At 50.0% G+C, this 22660-nt stretch overlaps 1 protein-coding gene across 1 annotated transcript in view; it reads left to right on the forward strand.

Moving 5' to 3' along the window:
* Positions 1-22660, forward strand: part of ASTN2 (astrotactin 2) — a gene marked incomplete at its 5' end in the record, with an annotated part of 343253 nt that overhangs the window by 38553 nt on the left and 282040 nt on the right. Inside the window, one exon of the mRNA XM_084272571.1 lies at positions 16910-17097. Coding sequence (XP_084128697.1) covers positions 16910-17097 — 188 coding nt within the window. The remainder of the gene's footprint in view (positions 1-16909; positions 17098-22660) is intronic.

A 22660-nucleotide genomic window follows, 5' to 3' on the forward strand; every position in this document is an offset into this window, starting at 1 on the left:
TCCATCCTAATTACTTCCCTTATCAGCCTTCAGGAGAGTAACTTTACAGTGGTAATTAGTCTCTTCAATCCCGCCCTATCTTAATAATTAACAGAGTTAGAATGGGAGGGGAGAATCTCCGTTTTGGGCTGAAAAGATCTGTCTGGGGGAAAAGTGGCATAGATTTCTTCAGCAATGAAATGCAGCCTGGAGAAGACACCCTTGGGGATGGCACGGGGCGGCTGTATGCTGAGGGCCGGCAGGACAATGACATCAAGTAGCAAGCAACACGCCCCAAAAATGGTGTTTATACAGCATGAGCTTGGGTGTTTTATTAAGGGAAGCACTTGGCAGGCACTGGTGGTGCGGTATCAGAGCATCTGCGGTTTGCATGGGCTTCACCTGGAGCTGCGAGCATCCAGCTCTGCTGAAAATGAGCCCATTCATCATCTCTAGTGTTTGAGGCACAGCACAAAAAGGGCAGTTTGACCTAATACTGCCCTATAGCAGCTACAATTACTGGAGTATAATTCATTTCAAATGGATCCAGAGATTTCTTTCCATTAACATCCCTAGTAAAAAAAAAAGAGCAAGTGGGCAGGATTCTCAGGCTAGGCAGTGATCGGCTGGTGGTCATTGCAGGTGCATTTTTGGTGGCCAAGTGCAGGATTGGACCTGGCAGGGCTCCTGCATGCTTCTCTGGGAAGTCACAGGTTGAATTTCTGGTGTTCAAGTGAGGATCTTAACACCCTACGTTCAGGTAGCCAACATAGGGTGTGATGGGATGACCAAGGGCCACCACGGTGGTGGAGCTCTGAAGGGCTCTAGTTCACAAAACTCAGATCTCTGTAGGGCAACCAGTTGGTTTTGGGTATGTTCTTTTGCAGAAGATGACTCCCAAAAGAAGTCTGCAGGCAAGGGGAAGGTGGGACCCAGGAAACCACTCCGTTCTCCCAAACGTTAGGACATTTTGCTGGGGCAGGAAGAGGCTGTGTGGCGTTAGCTTGGACACTTGGGGTTGTCTTGACTTGAAGGTCTGACTGCGCGTATCGAATTTGGTGTTTCTTTGAAATCAGTGAAGTCTCAATTCACTCTTGTTTTGTGCTTTTTGGAACGAAGCCATTAATCAGCAAGGTGGGTCTGAGGCACAGAAAGTGCTTTTGCATGCTATGCTGGTGCTGGGAATGAATGCAGCCGGGGCGCCGCTGCTCCGGAGTCGACCTCAGTCTCCGAGGAGCTGGCGAGTAAATGTACGTAAAGGGAGGGATGGAATTGAAATCTTTTTTTAGGCTGCTCCTTTAATTTTCAGACATCTTCTATCTAACCTGGCTCGGGGAAAAAAAACATCTCGGTTTTTATTACAAGCCCCAAAGGCTCATACTAATAGGTTGGTTTAGAGCTGGCAGTAATACCTTCCAGAAAGCGTCTGTGAAACTATCTGAAGGCTCGATTCTGGCACCGCCTTCCCAGTCTCTCTGGCCTGGCTGGCTTTGTCCCACCCTATCCCAGCTTGTTCCCTGGTGCTGGAGCTCCGAAGAAGACCTGCTTCTCCCAGGTCAGCCCATCCAGTTAAACACTGGATGAGACACCAAGAGGGTCTCAGGTCCTGGTTCAGCCCAGGTGTTCAGGTAGGGGTACAGGGATGCAGAGGGGCTAACTGTTGGAAGAGCTTCCCTCCCTTACCAGGACATTGCCATGGAAGATGTATTTTCCCTCAGCTTGGCTTCTTCCAGGATGAATTTGACTGTGGTTATGAAAGCGGTGCCAGGCCGGTGTCAGGCTGTGATGGATGGGCAGGGACACTAAGCTGGTGGGTAAGGATCCCACTTGGCTGTGCCCCTTGGCTCCCTGCCCCACTCTCGTGCTGGGGACACAGCTCCTCTGTGGTCTGTGTTTCCTTTCTGTCATTGTCGTGCTAAACCAAAGAGACAGCTCCATTCAATAATTCATAGCCTCACATAGTCTTTGTAATAGTTAACGGAGGGGAGAGAAACCCCTTTGGTTTGTCCTTCCACCAGGTGGGAGGTAGAGGAGCAGAACTGATGGAGGCTGTTGGGTTCCTAGGCTGGTAGGATACAACTGCCTCCTTGCAGCCAGAAAACCTTCAGAGTGGTGAGGATGTGGGGAGGACAAAAACCCTCTGAAGTCATGAGCGTTGTGTTGAAGAAGTCTTTGCAAGGGACCCACACAGGGGCCAGGAAGTGCCAGCTAAGATTTTATTTTTTCTTTGGTTTTGGGTGTGTTTAAATGATTCTCATGCTCAAGCCTGGCTTTCAAATGGAATTTGATCATTCAGAAACCGGGATGGTACTGAAAACCATCAAAACTGGCTCTTAAACGATTTTGTGGTGAATTTTGAACAGTTCCCTTCCTGGCTGTGTAACTTAACCTCATGTGATGCCTGTGTAGACTCGCTGCTCCCTTTGGCTGGAAGCTGAGATGCTGGACTGACCCTCCACACACCCAGACTTATTTTCATTCTTGTACAGACATTTCTGAAATCCGAGTGGAAGGTGCTGTGCAAGTCCAAAGTGTTTGATTGTTTAGAAGTCGCTAGAGTATCTTGTGTTCATTATTTTAACAATTGGAGAGAGGGTTTTATTTTCTCCAGAATCATAAACACAATCTTCAGCGTGTTTTATGAAAACAATAAAGCTAAACTCTAATAACCACACATTTTCCTTGCTTTATGTGCACGCATCCTTGGGGAACAGGGCCTCAAGGACTCATCTTGCTCTGCTTTTAACAGAGTTTTAATGCGCTCAAGTTGATAAGTGGTGGAGAGCTAGATTATGAATTTGCTTTGGTACCTAAAGGAATTTTCTTTGCCTTTAAAAATGCTCAAGGTGAGCAAAAAAGGCACCTCTGGAAGAGAGAGCCAGTGACACAATGTGAAGATTTTAGCACTACGATTGAAAAATCAGGCTTCATTTAAATGCTGTATATTGCAAACTCCCTTGTACGAGGACTAATTAGCTTTCTTGCATCTCTTTCCTATCCTGTGAATAATACTGTTTTCTTTTAGAAGAGATCTGAGGCTCTCAGAGGCAATTTATAAAGGAGGATGCTCAGCTACAGACGGAGAGCCAGGGCTGGGAGATGAAGGGACACAGTTCCTAAAGTATTTAGCCACCTAATGGATTTTTTATTTTTGAGTGCAGAAATAGGTTAGGGCCTGAGCTCCGTCTGTAGTGGTGATTTTTGATTGAGTACTCACTTAATGAGAGAGTTTTCATGCAGAAGTATTGAGAAATCCAAAATACCATGGAGACACTCCAGTTTTGAACACTTCTTATGGGTGGGGGAGCAGAAAACCCCATTGTATGGTGTTTCTTCAAAGAAGAGCGTGTGGCTGAGTGGTTGGGTGTCCATGTGTGCTGTAGCCACCCTGGGACAGCAAATGGCCATGGTTGTGGCCATGCCGTGCCTGGTGCTTGTCTTTCACCCTTTAGTTGCAACCTCCATTGGCTGTTTCTGGAAGGCATAGATGGAGAGGTTATTTTCCCTTCTCCCTCATAGGGAAACTTCCAAATGGTCTGTTTTTTCCCACTGTGGACCAGGGGAAGGTTCAAAACCTCAGGAAGGCTTTGTAGATCTTGATGGGAGCAGTTTATCTATTTGTTTGATTGTTGCGCAATGTGAGCGGGACATATAGGCTGCATCTCTGCCTTCTGAAAGCCTCAACAGGGCCAAGTGGGTTCATAAAGACCTGAATTTATGAATTTCTCTGAGGTGAGTGGCAGAGCCAAGGGTTGAAGGGAGGGCTCTTCAGTCTCTGCCCAGCCTGTCAGAGTCAGTCACTGTAAAGAATGTCTGAGCACCACTTACAGCTTATCCTTGCAAACGCTGTGTGCCATGTGTGGGGCATCTGGAGGGACTAATTTACATCTGTAGATCCCAAAACCTCAACACCAAAGGGCTGGAGCCCCAAAGGAGGGTTGACCTGTATGCCCTGCACCCAAGTGATGCTGGGGGTAGGGAGGGGCGAGGAAAGTTGACAGGGAGGAAAGAGAAGATGAAAGGTATGGAGAAGATGGTGTAGAAATGCAGGCAAATGTCTCTCTTCTTGAGAGAGGAAAGCTCTGAGCTGGTGCTGTGAATGGACAGGCTATGGGCCTCATTCTTACCGTCCTGAGCAGCAGGAGTTAATTGGCGTGGGCTTTAATGCAGCAGGGCTGCTCGGCACCATTGACTTTTTGAGCTAATGTGGAGTTCCTGTGTCCGAAGTCCTTTGATGCTTGTCTGAGAGTATCAGGGCTCTCAGCTTTCCAAAAGGAGCTCTCCGTAGAAGAGTGATAAATGTGTTTAATTTTTGCAGAGCTTGTAGCCTGGTTTTATCCCAGGATCCGTCTCTTGAGGTTTTATTAGCTGATGGTGTCTGTAGGAAAAAGTCAAAGCGACTAGACAGAAACAGCCATGGAATTGATGTAGGAAGCAAGAGCATGTTTTGGAGATAATGTTTCTCATTCTCGCCGTTGCTACGTGCAGAGTTTAGGCAGTGCTTTTCCAGCTCTGCCGTAGTTCTACAGCTGTTGCCTGCCAAAAAAATCCTCTGGTCAGCCTCCCACTTAGGCAGGGAGCAAACTGGACACTCTGGTTGTGATGGGTCCCCTGCTCTGGTCCATGGGAACGTCCCTGCTGGGCTGAAGCATGGGGATCGGTGACAAGACGGGTGACAAATACCCTTTGCCCTCGGATGCAGCTCTGATAGACCTGGTGCACAGGAAGGCTTGGCTCGGCTTGCTGCAGGCTCCAGGTGGCAGGAGGGGCTGGTCTGCTCCGGGTGTGCTGCCATGGGGAATGATCACCCTACCTTTGGATCTGGGAGAGACAATTTGCAAACATGTGTTGATGCATTCCCGTAGGAAGCCAGGCACTAAATCATCACCTTGCAGCTTGCATGCAGATTCATCCAGGGAACCTATTTAATTAGGGGATAAATTTAGAAATCAATTATTATTTGCAGAAACAGTTTCTTTCCCTCTAATGAGACTGCAAGGACTCATCCCCCTCTGCCTCTCTCCCGTGACCTTTGTGTATGCAGATCAAGGGTGGAAATGCTCCATGTCTCTTCTTTCTCAGAGTGAGCATCCTTTTTTGGGTAGCTACTGTGCAGCTCTCCCCAAGGCTCTGTTAGGACATCAAATAGGGATAGAACCATGAAACCACACTGCTTTGGGATCTAATGGTGTGGGAGTGCTGGGGTCTGCTCTTAATGGGGATGTGGATTAGCCTTTCGTCATGGGGCAGGGGGTGAGAAGCGATACGAACTTGATGGGAAGGGGAAAGTAAGGATGAATGTCTGGAACAGGGTGATTGCCCTGTTGGTATGCTGGGAAGGGGGGTGTAAAGGAAGAAACTCATGAGGTGTTTGTGCTGGTGGGGAATGCTGTGTAGCCTGCCTGGGGAAGGAGTAGGGCTATGTGGGGTGCTGTGGGATGCTGATGAGCTGGCAAAGGGTCTGCAAAGCTGGGTTAGGCATTTCCCTGACCTTTGAACAAGGGCTGGTACCCCCAGCATGGCAACAAGGGTGTTGTGTCCACCCCTGCAGCATGCAGGGTTTCTGGCAGCACAGGATCACAGAATCTCCTGAGCTGGCTGGGACCCATCAGGACCATGAAGTCCAACTCCTGTCTCCACACAGGCCCAGCTAGGTCAGAGCAGGGCACTGAGGACATTGTCCAGATGCTTCTTGACCTCAGCCCAGCTCAGGGCCGTGACCCCATCCCTGGGGAGCCTGTGCCAGTGCCTGACCCCCCTCTCAGTACAGAACCTCTTCCTAATATCCAACCTAAACCTCCCTTGGTGCAGCTTCACACCGTTCCCTCAGGTTCTATCCCTGGTCCCCAAAGAGAGGAGTGCTCTCCTTTCAGCAGGCAGAGCACTTGCTGCAAGACATGTCTAGCAGCCCTGAGTCTCCACTTGTGCTGCTGGAGAATGGAGTCTGCTCGTGACAAGCTGAGGCAGTGATGGTGTTTGTGAGGCCATCGCTGCTTTGGGCTTTGGTCTCTGCCACTTCATTGCTTCTGATCTCTGACAAATTGCTCACCTTCTCCTTTGGCTTACACACTTTTAAATGGGGAAAAATTATTTTGCCCACAGGCTCCAAGAAGACTTAATAAATTTGGTTGGTTTTATTATTTTGGATTTCAATGTCTCCTCATCTTATGATGCCACTTTCTGAGCCCTCCAGCTCTTAGATCAGCTGCTTATAGTCAAGTTCATTTTGGTGCGAGTCAGTCCAAAGAGAGGTGAGGATTTTCACAGCTACCTCTCCCTAAACCTTTTTGCTTCTGGCAGCTTGATGGCTGGCAGCCTTCCACCACAGTCCTCTGCTCCCGGTCTGGGGCTGCCCAGGTGGTCTCTCCTGCTCAGGGGGGTCTGACACCCCAGGATGGCATTCCTCAGGGAGCAGCAGGCTGCAGAGCTCTAGCTGTACTTTGTTCCTGCAGAAACCCAGTGTTGCTTGGCCAACTCAGTGTGTCCCTCTGGGTAGAAAACTGCGTGGGTTGCTCCTGTGTTGAAGTCTAATATTGGACATTGTGAGGTTTTCAAGAACTTCTTTCTGTGAGAGCTGAATTTGGGGGTGGGGTTGAGTAGCCAGGACGAGAAACTGGGTGCTGGAGAGGTGGCTGGGGTACCTGGGCGGCTTTGGGCAACTGTCAGCTTTCCAGGGAGTGACCACTCAAAAGCTTCTCCCAGAGAAAAGACCCCTAATCCCTTTCAAGCGTGACAGGTGACTGCTTTGACAGCAAGGGAAGAGACCCTCTGAGGGTAGGAGCCCCATCACGACATGTGTGCAAGGGCTCCAGCAAATATTCCTTCAAGGTAATCGGTATTTTTGCCTTTTTGGACAAGGGTACACCCAGATTTTTCAGGGTGCTTGGCTGTTGGTGCCCCCAGCTGCTGCCCCAGGTGGCACATGGGCTGAATGTCCCAAGTTTTCCTGTACCTGGCTGCTTTCCCACAAATACCTGGGCAGCAGCCGGCTCCTCTCCTCTGTGCTGCTGGCTCCTTCTCCTTGGAAAAGGACAGCTGTCTCAGGAGGGTGAACAGTCCTCGTGTTTCTCTGTCTATAAAAAGTGTTGAGACCTTCTCTCCCCTTCCCCGCTTTCTTCTCCTCTCCCCATCTCATGGGGAGTTTCTGCTGGGACCCCCCAGTGCGCCAGAGCTTACCGGGAGGGAAGGTCCGTGGAGGAGCAGCGCTAGAAAAATTACTTTGCTTCACAGTTTGAGCACTGCCCTGAGCTATCAAAGCACCTTATCATTTTAAGAGGTATGTTTCCCAAAGAGAGACATTTAAAAATGCATAGAGGTTATAAAGCACTTGGCTAGTTTTAATCAAGCTCTAAGCGATGCTCGCCCCATGAGGCTGGCACCATTCTCTCGCTCCCCGGCAGACGCCGCGCAGAATGGTGGATGTTATAAACCCAGCAGAGCACTCTGTGGTGTTGTGATGTCTGCCTGGCTTTGCGATGCTCTTCAAGTCACCTGAGTAGGTCACGTTGTCCTTCTGCTCCTGCTGCAGCTTGCAGGGAAGAGAAGCATACTCCTTGCTGCCTGGCTCGTCCCTTTGCCTGTGTGACAGTCCTCCCTTGCCCCTCTGTGCCCACCCTGCTGTGCTGGGCTGCCCTCTGCCCCACACTGCTCCTGGCTCTCGACTCCTGCAGAAACACAAAGGAAAAGTTGTGGTTGCTGCTGTCACATGCACAGGGAAGAGGCTGTAGTTGAAGTTGTCGAAAAATTCAATATTTTCTCTTTGCACAAGCCTTATCTAGTGCCATCATGATTCCTGGGGCTGCTTGGCTGCCATGGCTTCTGTTTGAGGTGCTGCTGGATGATATGGAAGAAGGTATCACCACCCCAGGCTCACCAGCACACAGAACCACAGATTCACAGAATTGCAGGGGTTGGAAGAGACCTCCAGAGATCATCGAGTCCAATCCCCCTGCCAAAGCAGGGTCCTTAGGACAGAGCCTGTGGCAAGGAAAACATGCCTGTGGCAAGGAAGAGAAAGCAAGAGAGATGCAGGTGGGCTGGGCCTAACCAAGCCATTCTCTCTTTTGCTGTGGATTTGGGTTAAAATAGCATCAGAACCAGGCCAGCATGTGCCACCCGCTCAGGGACCGCGTGCTGCCACTGCGGGCAGCACACGCTGCCTTGCCTGTGCCTTGCCCAGCCGGCTGCCTCCCTCATGCTCCCTCAGATGCTGTGAGAAATCAAACGAGTGGTTATCACACACAGCAGCTCTTCCTCAGTAGCCTCTGGTTGTGTCATTAGACACTTCAGATCTGTTCAGGCTCCGAGCAAAGCGCTGGTGTCACGGTGCAGGCAGCGATCTGCAGCGGCGGGCGATAGCGATCCAAGCACTGGCATCTCAGTTTAGCTGAGCTCTGTCTGGGTTTGAGGATTAAAGATGGGGTGTTTTTCCTTGCCCAAATGCAGTGAGAATAGAGCCTCTGATGCTTGTGATGGTCCTGCAGGAGCCAGGCTTGGGTTTCCAGATGTGCTGGAGTCACATGTGGGGTTGTGGCAGTGATGGAGAGATGCTTCATGTGGCAGCTAGTGTGGGCTGGTACCCAGAGAGGGGCAGACCCAGTGCCGGCAGGGCTCAGGGCTGGGCAGAGCAGGTTTTCTTTATGAAAACCTCTCTCGTTTAATCCATCCTTAAAGCAGTGAAGTCCCAGGGCTGGCAGTGTTGTATGCCCCCTACCCGCAGAAAAGCTTCCTTGTCGAAGGCATTGATTTCATTAACAGTGATTAATAGTTGGTCCATCAAAACTTGGTGCTTGTTGCCTTTCAGGCTTTTACCTCCACATTTATCAGGTCTGTCTCTTGCTGGTTATGAAGGATCTGGAGTAAGCAGGGGGCAGAAGATGTTTGCAGCTTTCCTGAAGCATCTCTACAGCTGTGACTTTCATAGCCCAGCAGCTCTTTCCCCTGTGACCAGAGAAAAGTCTCTTTCTTCTTCCTTGCACCTACAGGTGCTCTTCCGAAAATGAGCCTCTTGGGTGAGGTGGGGGGCTCCAGAGACATGGCGAAGCTCAAGCTTCTCACTGTAATCCCAAAGCACCTTGCAAGCAAAGTGCTGTGCTGAATGGCAGGGTGGGAATTGAGGGTGGCTGCTGAACGAAATCTCAGGGCACTGCATTCATACCCACCCCTCTTCCATCCTGCCCCTGGCTCTCTGATGCTTCAAATTTCCATTTTCCTTCCCTTTTTTTTGTTAATGATGGCTGCATCAGGGGGGTGGATGGCACTGTGGAGGGGCTGTGTGCAGCTCAGCACCCTAGTGCTGCTCCAAACCCGGGCATCTCATCTCTCAGCGGAAGCTACACCCAGGAGCACTCTACCAGCTGCTCTGCCAGACCCAGAATTTCTTGTTCAAACCGAGCTGACCCAGCGTGTCGAGCTGCACACGAGTAATTTCTGTCGGATGGGTTGAAGAGGCGGCGGTGCCGTCTGCCTGCACGCCCGGCTTCCACCGCTGGTCAATGGGCGTCTCTGCTGACAAATAAAAATGGAATTGAATGGAAGGGAATTGAAAGTCAAAAGGGCCCTGTAATAATTTTAGAGCGCCTGAGGCGCCACGCTGAAGCCCTGGCATTATAAATAAGGGTAATGTACTAGAGACTGAATTGCAATCAAAGCAGCTGTAAGAACACGGAGCGTGTGCTGAGCTTCTTTAGGGTGCGTGGAGTCAAATTATGATCTGTAGGCAGCGTGGGCAAATCGATACCTGCTCGCTGTCATATATATAGGGACCGTAAAGCCTGCGATTAGAAAGGCCAGAGGGATGTGGAGACGGGGTAGGAGGCTCCAGGCTGAGAGCTGGAAAAGCCCGACCCTCCAGTTTTCTCAAAGTTTCCAGGGGCTGAGCAGCAGAAGACGCTCTTCCTGCCCTCCCTGCTCACCCTGTCTCCTCTCCTGGACTATCTGTGTGATGATACAATTCTGTGACCTCTTGCTGCATTGCAGAATAATTACATCTACCTAAATATTCCCTTAGAAAAAAAAAAAAAGGGAAAAAAAGGAAGTGTGTGAGTGAACGTTAGTGGAGGGACAGGAAGAACCCAAACATACTGTTGGGGGTCACTATCCCTGCCATGAACTGGAGTTCATGTAGTATCCAGTAGCATCCCTGGGCTCAGGAGTGTCACACAGCTTGTGGCAGATTGCACAGGCTGTCCCCCACAAAGGGCTGGAGCTGAGTTGGGGTTCAGGCAGGGAAGGTTGAGGGCCGAAAGTTGGCCAGATGCTGTGGACTGCTCTTGGGGTAGCTGGTCCAGCTCTAATAGCTCAATAGTGAAGCATGAGGGTGGCGAGGGGAGCACTTCTTGTGTGGGGACCCAGGGCCTGACCTCAAGTGCCAGTGACTGCATTGATCAGCCCAATGCATCAGTTCCCTCACAGCCCCCTCAGCCATGCTGGGCTGTGTGTGTCCTGCTTTGTGCTGTGCTGAAGAGGATAATCCCTTTTCCTGCAGAGGTGAATGGGCTTGGGAAGAGCACCAGGCGAAAGGGGGCCGTGACCCCTGTGTAGTGGGTGTGGGTGTCCCCACAAACCTTGCTCCCACTGCATTGCCACCCATGGGGAGAGTTTTGCTGGGAAGTGGTGTAACTCTTCAAGCCCTCAAGCTGAGATGGGTGAGATCGGCTCCCAACGTTTTTGAGAAACTGGGGGTGCTGGTAGCCATGAGGGAAGGGTTGCTGGGGTGCTTGGTGGCTCCTTACTTTTGCCAAAAGCATCAATCAGCTCAGCCTGGGAGTCACCCCTGCATGGGGCAGAGTCTCTGGGAAGGATTTTTGGCCGAGGCGCTGTGGAGATGGGAACACCACCACCACCACCTCATCACAGCTGTCTGCACTCAGGATGCTCAAAGGCCAGTGTGGGACAGTCCCCAGCAGCACAGAGTGGGGGGGGTGGTCTGCCCAGGGATGCTGTGATCACGCTCTGTGCCTCTCCAGCCCAGCCATGGGGAAAGGCAAGCTCTCGTCTGAACAGAGGGGGGTCTCTTGGTTTTTGGGTCCCTGCTGTGATCTTAAGATCTGCCCTCACCTTCAGTTATGTTGCTTTGATTGTCAGGAATCCTTCAGTGACAGCTCAGCTCTTATCACATCTATACAGTCTTTGAGGTGGCTGGTCCCAGGAGCATGCCCGAAACCTGGCTTCTTGTTCTTGTCCTTCCAGGCGATTTGAACAAAGCCTAAAAATAGTCAAACCCACTTTGCTGCAAATCCCATCCAGCCCTGGGGTGCCTGACATTTTGCCCTTCCAACATCAGATGTGTGATGCTGCTGGCAGAGCAAATGGGATGCAGAGAGAGTGCCCCAGCCTGCCCATGGTGTTGATGGGGTACCCCATGAACCACCCCAAGACCGAAGCTCCCTGAAGCCCTCCTCCCTCTGGCACCATCCCCGCACACGTGCCATGTCCCAGCAGACACACAGAGTGCCGAAGCCACCCCTGAAATGCCCTGCGGGTACAGCCCTGTGTTCCTTACAGACAGGGCCTTTGAAAAGAGATGATCAGAGAGAGCTTGTCATCTTTTTTTCTCCCCTTCTTAAACTTCAGAGCTTCTCTATTACTTTTTACGATCTGCAGCTGCATTTGCTTGTTGCCCTAGGGAATACTGCAGGGGGGTGGGGTGGGGAGGAGCAGGGGAGTAGATGTAGAAGGGGAAGGAACACGTTAAAAAATGAGCAGAGGGAAAGGATAAAAAAACCCGAATGAACTGAGCTAATGATTAGGATGAGAAAACCTTACCACATTGCCACCAAAGGACCCAAGCCATTAGAACTGTTAGGGCCCGTTTGACTGCAGAATAGTCCCCCGGGGAGCATGGGGGAAGCCCCATTACTGGAGTCGTTTTGGAGCCAGTCTGCACGGAGAGCGATAATCTATTCCGCGGGGAGCAATCCTGTGCTGGCAAGGGCGCTGGGGAGAGCGGCTGTTTATGACTTTCTGCATAAATTTGGTTTATTAGCATAAGTGGTAGCTAGCATTGAGGAATCTATAAACTAACATTTCACCAGAGGTTGGTGCCTCTGGAGAACATTAACTCAGAAGAACCCCCGGACTAATAGAAACGGGGTTGTAAGGCTGAGGGGTGATGCAAGAAGAGGACAGCGTGGTTGTCGGTGGTGGCTTTTTGTGTGAGGTGGGATTGTGTTTCTGGCCCTGCAGTGAAAGGAAATACAATCGCTGATCAGATCTCCAGCCTTCCCCCTGCCAGCAGATTAAGAGGATGAGTTGTGCAGGTGAGCTGATGAAGTCTGGCTGCAGGGTGCAGGTCCTGCTGGGATGAAGCAGGTGGCGAGGAGGAAGGCAGAAGGAGCCTGGATATGTGCATTGGAAATTACTCACAGGCATCCCACTCATCACACCAAGGAGTTGGTCCTTGTTGTGAAGTGAAGGTTTCTGGTGGGTCCTGGGGTCAGAGGGGAGAAGAGAGAAGGGGAAAGCACAAAGCAGGGTCTGGTTATCCGGCGGTGGGGAACCGTGTGGGGATAAACTGCTGCAAGCAAAATGGCTTATTTTAATAATGACCTTCAGGAATTAAATAAAAATACAATAATCATGGTAGATTAGCGAGAACAAGCCAATTAAATACAAAACAGGCTTTGTAAAGCGCCGTGACAGATAAGGCAGGGCTGCAACCTCCCGAGTAAGTGATGGATGTTGAAGCATTGCATAAGGTTGGGGGAGGGAAGGGGGCTGGACGGGGGAGCTAGTGAATATTTCAAGCCTGGCAGCCTGCCTCGGAGAAGACAGAGGTGAAAAGGCTATCTCTGCCTGCTCCCTGCCTTCAGTGAAACAGCACAGGAGGGGGCAGAGAAGAGGGAGGAGGTGAGTGAGGCAGCCAGGAGCCCGAAGGCATGGAGTAACAATCCTCCAACTTTAATATCTGCTGTTTCATTTTATATTCATCATGTCAGCATAATCTGCTTTTATGGGAATCGTCTTGGTTCCCAACCAAATGCATTTAGGCCTTTCTGCTTTTAAGTTTGATTGTAATACGAGTTGAAGACTTCAATGAAATGTTTATATGTAAGGATCGGAGCAATGGCAAGGGGAAAATGGAAGCAGAGACTTGGTTGGAAGGGATCTTGCTGTGGTTGCTGTTGTCCTCTCCCTCCCCCCATGTTGTCCTGGGCAAGCAACCACATGGGCATGAGCCTGGGTTGGGGGGGCTGAGCCCTAAGAAGGGTTTTATTTGTGTCACATATTTGATTTCCAAGGAAAACATTAAAATTGTAGTGATATGAAACCCAGAGCTTGAGGAAGGGCAGAAAAGGAGAAAGTGTTCTGTGTGCCCTTAAATTCCAACCATCGAGGGGGAGGGGGAGGAAGCTGGGGGATGAGGGAGGGGCAGGGCAAAGCAGGGCTGCTTGGGGTTGGCTGGGCTGTGTGATGGGGGATGAAGGGCAGGTGTGAAGAGTTGGGGCAGAGCATATATCTCTGCTGTGGCAGGGGGGTGAAGTTCTTTGGGTCTGCTGCTCTGGGACCATGAAATGCGACTAAATGCAGGCTTTGGGGTCTGAGGGGCCTGGCTGGGTGCTGTTGGCACCTTTTTCATCCCTGCTACTCTCTGCTGGGCACAGTGAGCAGGTAAGAAGGCGGATGGTAAGTGATGCTCAGTCCCTGGGGCTGTTGTACTCTGTGTTACAGCCACGCAGTCGTGCACAAACCCTATCTGAGAGCTGCCTGTCTGAACGATGCTGAGCTTTTAAATAGCTGTAGACTACAAGTGCCTTTCCATTGCTGCCCATTTAAAACCTTAACTCTATCTCATTCCGGTTTGGTGCAGGAATGCCCTTAATTTGTTCTAAAACCATTTGAAAGCTCAGATAACAGGCAATCTCACTGCAGACTATTGCATCCTTTCTGATGGACGGGCTATCGCTGCTGTAACTACCGTGTAGATAGTGGAGTGACAGCGCGTGTCCAGTGAAACACAGGCAGTGTAATATTCATGTCAAGTATATGAGGCCAGGAAACTTCCCTGTGTTTGGATATTGAAGTGTTCAGCAGTTAACAGGGCTTGAAAAGGCTTTTTGGTTTTGGTAAGCAGCAAATTTGATTGAAGGCTCGTGATGTCCTGGCAAGGCTGGGAGTAGTAATGGCCAGGTTTCCCACAACAAGGGCTGTGGGGGTGAGGAGCATGCAGGTATTTATAAATGTACGTAAGTGGTACCCAGGCTCAGCAAGCCAACCTCCATCAGAACCCGCCTCGCTGCTGGGTTGGCTTAAAATTGTGAATTGAATGTTAAATTGAAGTTTCTACTTTTGGAAGAGACCTTTTGAAAGTGAAACAGGCTTATCTTCAGTCTAGGCTAAAATGCAAAAAAAATTGCCTATATCTCAGAACTCCCCAGAAATGTTCCCTGTGATCCTTTTAAACATCCCATGCAAAAAAATGTGTGTGCAAGGGTGGGGGGGAAAAATGTTTGGAGAAGGATTGACCCTGGAGGGGTTTTCTCCCCCCATCTTCCTGCTTCCTTAATGTGGTGTAGCCTCTGGAAGCTGTAGCGGTGGGGTCCTGGTGGCACCCATGTCAGGGCTGGGCAGTGTAACTTCATTTCCTGAGCTGATTTGGAAAGGTCTGCTGCAGGGATGTGTGTGTGATGAGTGGGTAGCATTGTAAATCGTCCTCTCCTATGGGTGCCTGTCCCTCTGAGCACAGCTATGGTGGCTTTGCATAACCAGAGCCCTGGCTGGTGGTGCTGGCTCATGGCCTGTTTGCCTCTGTAGAGGAGGTTGTGATGTTTGTCCTAGAGATGAGTTACTGCTTTTAGTCCTAAAAGTAGCATCTGTTGCAATTTTAATTAGACAAGGAGATGCTTTTCAGTACAGACCTTTGAAGTATTGCTAGGAAGACGACTGCAATTAAGCAGCCCTGATATTCCTCTAGTTTTCTTCTTTCCTTTCCCACTATAAGAACCCTTCTGCTTTAGCCTCTTTGGCCATGAGAGACACAAACCTCATTTTGCTAGCTTCACAGGCACTGTGCAGGCTGCTGTCCTGCAGTGTCAGCCCCAGGGCTGGCTTCATTTACAGGGTAAAGAGTGCAAGCAACACCTCTTGCTACCGATTTGCTCCAGCAATCGTCTCATTATATTAAAGGAGGGAAGGGATTATTAGGAGCGATCTCATTGCAGTGACAGAGATGTGACAGGGAGTTCACGCATCCCCTGTGAAGTGCAAGTGTGGGCTCTTGATGGATCCCATGCATGGTCAGGAGCTGTTTAGTTTTTTCCTCTTTGAGTGCTCAGATGTGCACAGAGATTGGGGATAACGACCAGCACTGTGCTCGGGAGGCAGAGATAATGAGCACAGCCCTCTGATTAGATTTGGGTAACTGCAGCTGGCTCAGGTTTGTCAGTAGTATAATTAGTGAGGTGCTGAATCAGGGAGTAATGGGGTAACCTTGTCCCTGCCCTCAGCTGGGCTGTGCAGTGAGGGGGGATCCAGCAGGACCCTGGGGTGTGATGGGCACGTCTTTGGGACCAAGGGGTGTTTGGGTCTGCTTTGGTCCAGGGTGGAAAGCCAGGAGCTTGCTTCTGGAAAGCCTATTGATTTCAGGGGTAAGAAAAGCTGTTATGAAGGATAAAGAAGGTGCGTTTGGTGGGTTGTGATGTGGGTCTGTGGAAGTGCCTGGTCTTGCAGTCCATGGGGCTGCTTTTTTTGTCAGGGGAACAAGCCCCATCCTGCCTGCTGTGACCCTCTTGTGTGTGATGCTTTATGTTGAGGCACGGAGGACTGTGTCTGCACTTCCCCCATGGTGCCAGGGGACCCTGATGTCCTGCTGTTGGCCTTTCTGGAGCAGGCACACCATGCAGGCTGCGAGTCATGGTCCGCTATAGCTGGTTGCTGCTCCCAAACAGGAAGGAAACAGGTCTCTTGCAAAGCGGGAGATTGCTGGAGCTGTGGGCCCAGTGACTAAGAGGACCTGACTTGCTTCCCATTGCTTATATTGCAAATGGAAAAACAAACACAAAGAAAGAGGTGGTGGAAGGAGAAATATTTTGGCTCATTTTGTGCTAGTATTTTTTTTTTGGGCTTGGATTCTGCTGCCAAACTGCCAAATCAGTTCTTCGCAGAGATCCGTTTAAACTTGATGGGCAGCTGTGGAGCTGTCAGCACTCCTGCCTGCTCTGCGCTGCCTGGCCAAGGCGGGAGCTGCGGCTGGGAGCTGCTGGCTCTGGCCATGCAGATCTGCAGATCTGGGGCTGCCTGGGTTGTCCGAGCCCCTAGTGAGTTGGGTGTTGTACCCTGGGTCAGGGGAAGCTGCCTTAGCAGATGTGTGTGCTGGGATGCTGTAATCCTGGCTCACAGGCTGTTTCGTGCCGTGAATCAGGATGGGGTGGAATGTAACGCTAACTGAAGGCTGTGGAGAAAACCAGCAGACATATAACCCCAAGGCCATGGTGTATTTGTCAAGCCAGGTGGTTATCTCTTCTTACTGTTGCTTTTTAGCTGGGGCCATCCCTGCTGAAGATTTAATTGTAAGCAGAGTACATACCGATGCCTGTGATTGGGCTTGCTTGGCACCAAGTGTCTTCCCTCTGCCTCATGCTGGGCACAGATCTCCCTTTGGGCTCTGTAAGAGCTTTGCCCAGCCTCTTTGCTGGGAGAGATGTAGAGACTAAAGGTGCCTTGTGCAATGTGTTATTTACTGTTGTTACCTTTCCAGTGCAAAAGTCCTGAGGCACCTCGTAGCCCCTTGCTTTTTATTGCAGGACACAAGTGTTACTGTTTGTACATGGGGGAAAACAGCAAAGAAAGGTCAAAAACCAGTGCTCAAGCTCATCCTGCAGATCAGAAGCAGTGCAAGGGATAAGTTCCTGATTTCCAGGACTGTTAAGAACACCACCTTTTATCACCGTGGAGAAAACTGATGCTCAGTGGGTGTGCTTTGTCCCTGCAGAGATGTCGGGGACCGTGGCTGACATTTCCCTGGTGCACTGGAAGCAGCAGTGGCTGGAGAACGGCACCTTGTACTTCCATGTCTCCATGAGCAGCGCTGAGCAGCTCTCCCGGGCCACCCCACCCAGCCTCCAGGAGCCTTCGGAGATCGTGGAGGAGCAGATGCACATTCTTCATATCTCGGTCATGGTGAGTCAAAGCTGCCCACGGTATCAGAGGGGACGGAGGGTGCTTTGGGAGGGGACAGTGGCTGGCAGCCAAGCCATGGTGGGAGGGTGGTAATGAAGAGCAGGGTGGCAAGTCCAGTTTGCAAAAACCCATGTGCCTTCTCAGTTGGGCCAGAGAGGGAAGGATGTGTTTGAATGGGCCAGGGAAAAACCCAGAGTGCTTTTCAAGAAAAGGCAATGAAACAAAGCAACAGGGAAGAAACTGTTGGGAGGGTGAGAAGGAAGCTTGTGGTTCCTCCCGCCTCAGGTGAGGTGTGAGCAGTATTTCTCCTTGGTCTTGTCTTGTGCAAAGACAAGATTTTGGGCTTGGTTGTCTCTTCTTGAAGCCTTCTGCAACTGAATTTAACCTGTCAAGTGGATGTGGGCTACAGTGGGATGTCCTCCTTTTGCAAAGGATGAGCCTGACCTAAAAGTAAAAAGATGATCCAGATGCTTTGAATATCTCCATCTCAGGTGTTTATGTGACCTTTTATTAACATATTGTGTATGTGCTCTGCCTTTTAAAATGCTTATTTCAGTCTCTTATGAGGTGGTTGCCTACGTATTTAGATCTGGTCCATTATCCCTCTGTGCTTTAGAGCCCCATCTGTAAAATGTGATTAACTGTAGTGTCCCTTAACTCCCACTGGGATAAACGATCCTGTCAATAAAAGAAAAAAGTTAGGCTTGTGTAGCCTTCCATCAGAAGAGGGGTGGCCAGCAGAGACAGGGAGGTGATTGTCCCTCTCTACTCTGCCCTCCTGAGGCCCCAGCTGGAGTCCTGTGTCCAGAGCTGAGGCCCCAGTACAAGAAAAATATGGACTGTTGGAGAGGGGTCAGAGGAGCCATGAAGATGATCAGAGGGCTGGAGCAGCTCCCTTATGAAGAGAGGCTGAGGGAGCTGGGCTGGTTCAGCCTGGAGAAGAGAAGGCTGTGGGGGGACCTCGTTGCAGCCTTCCAGTACCTGAAGGGAGCAGAGGAACAGGAGGGGAATCAGCTCTTCCAAAGGGCAGACAATGGCACGACAAGGGGGATGGATTAAAGCTGAAGGAAGGAAGATTTAGATTAGATATTAGGGGGAAGCTCTTTACAGAGAGAGTGGTGAGGTGCTGGAACAGGCTGCCCAGAGAGGAGGTGGATGCCCCATCCCTGGGGGTGTTCAAGGCCAGGTTGGATGGGGCCCTGGGCAACCTTGTGTAGCTCCAGGCCTGGAGGTTGGTGTCCCTGCCTGTGGCAGGGGGGTTGGAGCTCTGTGATCCCTTCCAACCCAGACCAGTCTGTGATTCTATGATCCAGTGTATATTAGTGTCATCTATTCACCCTGTGTATATTAGTGTCATCAGTCTTCTCTAGGGTTGGGGTTCCCGTTGAAGCAACCTTCTGCATCTGCTCATAGCTGGAAAGCCTCGCATCATCTCCACACTTCCTGTCCTTCCTTTTGGAAGGAGGAGTAGAGGCTGCCCAAAGTCTTTTCTCCCAATTTGAGCAAGTGGCTATTTGGTTTTTACAACTCAGATCTGTTATTTTGAGTGTCTCATTCGTTGTTGGTGGGGCTGTGGATTGAGCACAGGGAGAGGCTTTGCACTGAGGCTGTTGGGCAAGATAAGAGGCAGCATGATAGCAAGAGGGCAGAAGGGAGAGGAATTGGGGGCTACAGCCTACTGGGTTGGGTAGGAGATATTTCTTATGTCCTGCTAAAAATGTCAGTGTGATGGAGTTTTGGAGGGGAAGAAGGTAAAACTGGTATACCTAGAAAATGAGCCTGAAAATGGAGACAGAGCAAGGAATGAAGGCAGGAAAAAAACAAATCTGGAGCGTGAAAAAATTAATCCTTGGTTTGAGTGTGGGATTGCTTGGCTATTGTGGGAAAACCTGAGCCATGGAGAAGAGGTCTGTGGCTGCTGGGAGTTTGGAGATCAGTGCAATTGCTCGAAATACAGGTTTTGTTCAGTAGGGAGAGATTCAATCCTGGTCCTCAGCCCTTGCTGAAGCTAATAAACAGCGTAATGTTTGTTGTGGATTGATGCTTTGGAGAGAAAAATTAGTTTCTTTGAGAAATTCTTGCCTAGAGCCTTAATCTGTGGTGCCTTGGAGCACTGGAGCAGTGATGCTGGTGGGGTGGAGCTGAAGGTGTTTCTGGGCATATCACAGGAGAAATGTTTTTACATTAATCCTGGGTTGGCCAATGGACATATGCTTTGCCCCATGTCACTGAAGCCAATGACATGGGAACATCTATGGCTTTATTGTGAGACTTGTATCCTAGCACCCTGAGCCTCTCCTAGAGCAGAAGAGCAGCAAGGGCAAGAGAGAAGAGATTGTCTTGTGCCGAATGAGACGTAATTCCATTTTCTTTATCAATCCTGATATTCCTTGCAATGGAAGCCAAAGTCCTGGCAGGAATGTGGATCTATGATAGGGTCTGGGCTGGGTGTGCAGCCCTGGGAGGGGCTAGAGGCCCTGGGTCAGGATTGCAGCACTGGCTTGAAAATTTCCTGTCCCTGTGGTTTTGGGGTTTTTTTACATTAATCTAACTTTTTGAGTTAACCTGAGCCTGGTTTTGAGTTAGTAGCAGAAGCTAAACCTGCGTTTTGTTGGGTTTTTGTCCCACTCAAAACCCTGTGGAGTTACATAGCTAAAGTGAAATGGGGCAAAAGACTTTGTTTCTTGGTGGAAATATTTAACCAAGCTCTGCTCAAGCTGCTTTCCCATGTTTTTCCTTTCCTCCCCCCACACCAGCTAGATGGCATCTCAGCAATCCCCCATCCCTCATGCCCTCCTCAGCAGCCACCAGATCTCAGTACAGGGGGTTGCACGGAACCAGCCTCCTAAGTGGCTGTAACACTTGCTTTTACCTGTCTTCAGTCCTCGGGCTGAGTTATAGAAAGCTGGGGAAGGTTTGCCTGGGGAACCTCTCTAATCCTGTGCTCAGGGAGTACTCTGGCAAAGCTTTATTGGGCAGTGAGACATTTCCAAACTGAGCTCCCTCTGATGGGAATGTTGGTTTGAATTTGTGTAGATGGGTATGGCTTGGCTGGTTGCTCCTGCTCTGCCTCTCCAGCCAAGACCACCTCTGTGCTCCAAGGGGGGCTCTGGGGAGAGGCTGGTGAGGGTAAATCCTGGGTTTACTCTCTTTTTCCCCAATGATTTTGGCTCTCTGTGCCTGACTTTCTGCTTTGGGGTGGGTTTGCTTCCGGGGTGGCAGGAAAGGGGCCATCAGTGTCCATGTTCCTGGGGCCACGGGCTGCCCCTGCAAAAGCTGTGGGCATCTATGACCCTCTTCACACTTCCCTCCCCAGGCTCAAGGGCATATTTAACAGCAAAATAATACATGATTTTTATTTTTTTTCCCCCTTTCCTCACTGTTTTTTCTTAATCTCTCCCCAATGAGACATAACATTAATTACTGCAGTTAAAGGAAATTCAGTCTCCATTACTGTCTGCCACTCCTTTCCTCTTGGCTTGAGCATCTGAAATTTGTCTCCCAAATGAAAAGAAGGGAAGAATGGAAAAAAAACCCCAAATATGCAAATGCTAGATTTTATTTATTTACTTTTTTTTTCCTCAGTGTCAAGTAGAAAGGAATCAATATTTTTGTCATTATGCCTGTTGTGTTTTTTCCCCCATAATCTTAGCTGTCATTTGGGTTTAATTGTGTTGTTTCCTCTTGTGTGGAAGTAAATCTTATCTGTTTTGGATTAAAATTCAATGAAGGTCACAGCAGCTCGAAAACTTACCAGGCTGCAGCAATTAATGTTCATTTGGCTTTGATAAATTGGAATGTTCCCCACAACAGGACTGGAGTGGATTTCAGAAGCAATAATTCTTCCATTAACTCAATGATTCCCTGCGTGATGGAGCGTCTTGTCACTGCTCTGTTTGTCATCTGTCACTTCAAGGATCTGGGCGTATGCCTGATATGATTTATCATGATTATTGGGGCTGCTTGTGTCAAAACATTTTAAACCACTAATTATTCCAGCCTTGTAAATTGCTGAATTTAACAAAACATAAGAGATTATTTTTGCTCTTTGTTCCCCACCATCTTGTGTCCCTCTTTAATTATTGCTCTGTGTCACGGTAGATTCAGACCCAGGGCCACATCCAGCAGCACTCGCTGGAGGTGGGGGCTTGTTTTCCAGGCTCTGAGGAGATGGAGGGGTGAGGATGGGTAGGACAGGCACGTTTTATCTCTGCGTTGACTCACCTTGCAGACCTTCAGCAGGGCTGTTACAGCCAGTGCCTCCTCCTGACCCTGTAGGCACCTGAGATGCAGGTTTGGGAAGAGGATGCTGAGCCGTGTCCCATCCTGCTGGCAAAGGCATGAGTTTTCCATCCCAGGTGTGATGCTGGTAAAAGTGCTGGCAGAGCCAGGACTGTGCCATGTGAACAAGCTGTGCATTGCCTTTGCAAAAACCAGCTTTTTTGAGACTGGTAACAAGCAAAAGCCTTGTTTCATCTCCTGCCATCACCCCACAAGGGAGCGTTTCAGTGTCTGGAATAAAAGGTGACCAGACCTCATCAGGCTGCTTTTTTTATATTATTATTTTTTTTATGTTTAATGCCTACTTTCTGCTGGCTCTTACTGGCAGTAGACAAGTTAGCTGCTGGTTGCTAGGTCTCCCAGTGGGTTTTTTTTTTAGCTCTTATTTATACGAGTTTCCTTTTTCCTCCTTGTTCTTGCGCATCTTGATGTTTCCCTAATGATCAGCCGTCGGTGCGGTGCTCCGCCAGCCCCTGAGCTGGGGATAAGGCGTGCTGTTAAACGCTTCGCTCTGATTTAGCATCCTGCTCTGAAGTGGGGCCAGAGAGGGGTCCCGTGGGCCCAAGGCACTGTGCAGGTGGGTCCCAGCGAGCGTGGTTTCTCGTGGCTGCCTCAGGCTGGGGCAGCTCTTTAGTTTCTTAAGCAAGTGAGAGGCTTAGGAGCTGCTGCTGTCACCCAGAGGGCTGTGACAGATGCATTCATTTGCCTTTACCACTTTTTTGTCTTCTTTTTTTGGCTGTTATCTGTGACCTGTATCACAGCTCTCCCTCTCTCCTTCCATGCTCTGCCACCCATGCTTCCTTGGGGAGCCAGGACTCTTTTGGCTCGGCTGCACAAAGCATTGTGTGTGGGTGGCATCATGCTTGTCCTGTACTGTCACTGGGATGCAATGGCAACTATACCCTGGCAGGATGACCCCTGGGGTGCCCTGAGGACAGCATCCATCCATTGTGCTGGGCAGGGCAGTGAAGTATCCTCCAAAGAGCTGCACAAGCCTCAATCACCTTTCTATCTGCTTGTGCTGGCAGCTGTTACTCTCCTTCCCACAGGTGAATATAACATCATACTGGCGCAACTGGGCTCAGCCAGCATTTACTGGGGGAGGGAGAGGTTGCTGAAAACTCTTCACAGAGCTGGGGTGATTCCCATCCTCCCCAACAAATAGCTCTTTGAGGGGTCCATCACTCCAGGTCTCATGGGCTTTGGAGGCTCCTTCACCTCCAGTGTTCCCCTCTGCCTGGCTGTCATTACCCTGGTGTCTCCTTTTCTTGCCCAGCAGTAT

The sequence above is a fragment of the Gallinula chloropus genome (genome assembly GCF_964237585.1).
Source record: "Gallinula chloropus genome assembly, chromosome: 18".
NCBI lineage: Eukaryota > Metazoa > Chordata > Aves > Gruiformes > Rallidae > Gallinula > Gallinula chloropus.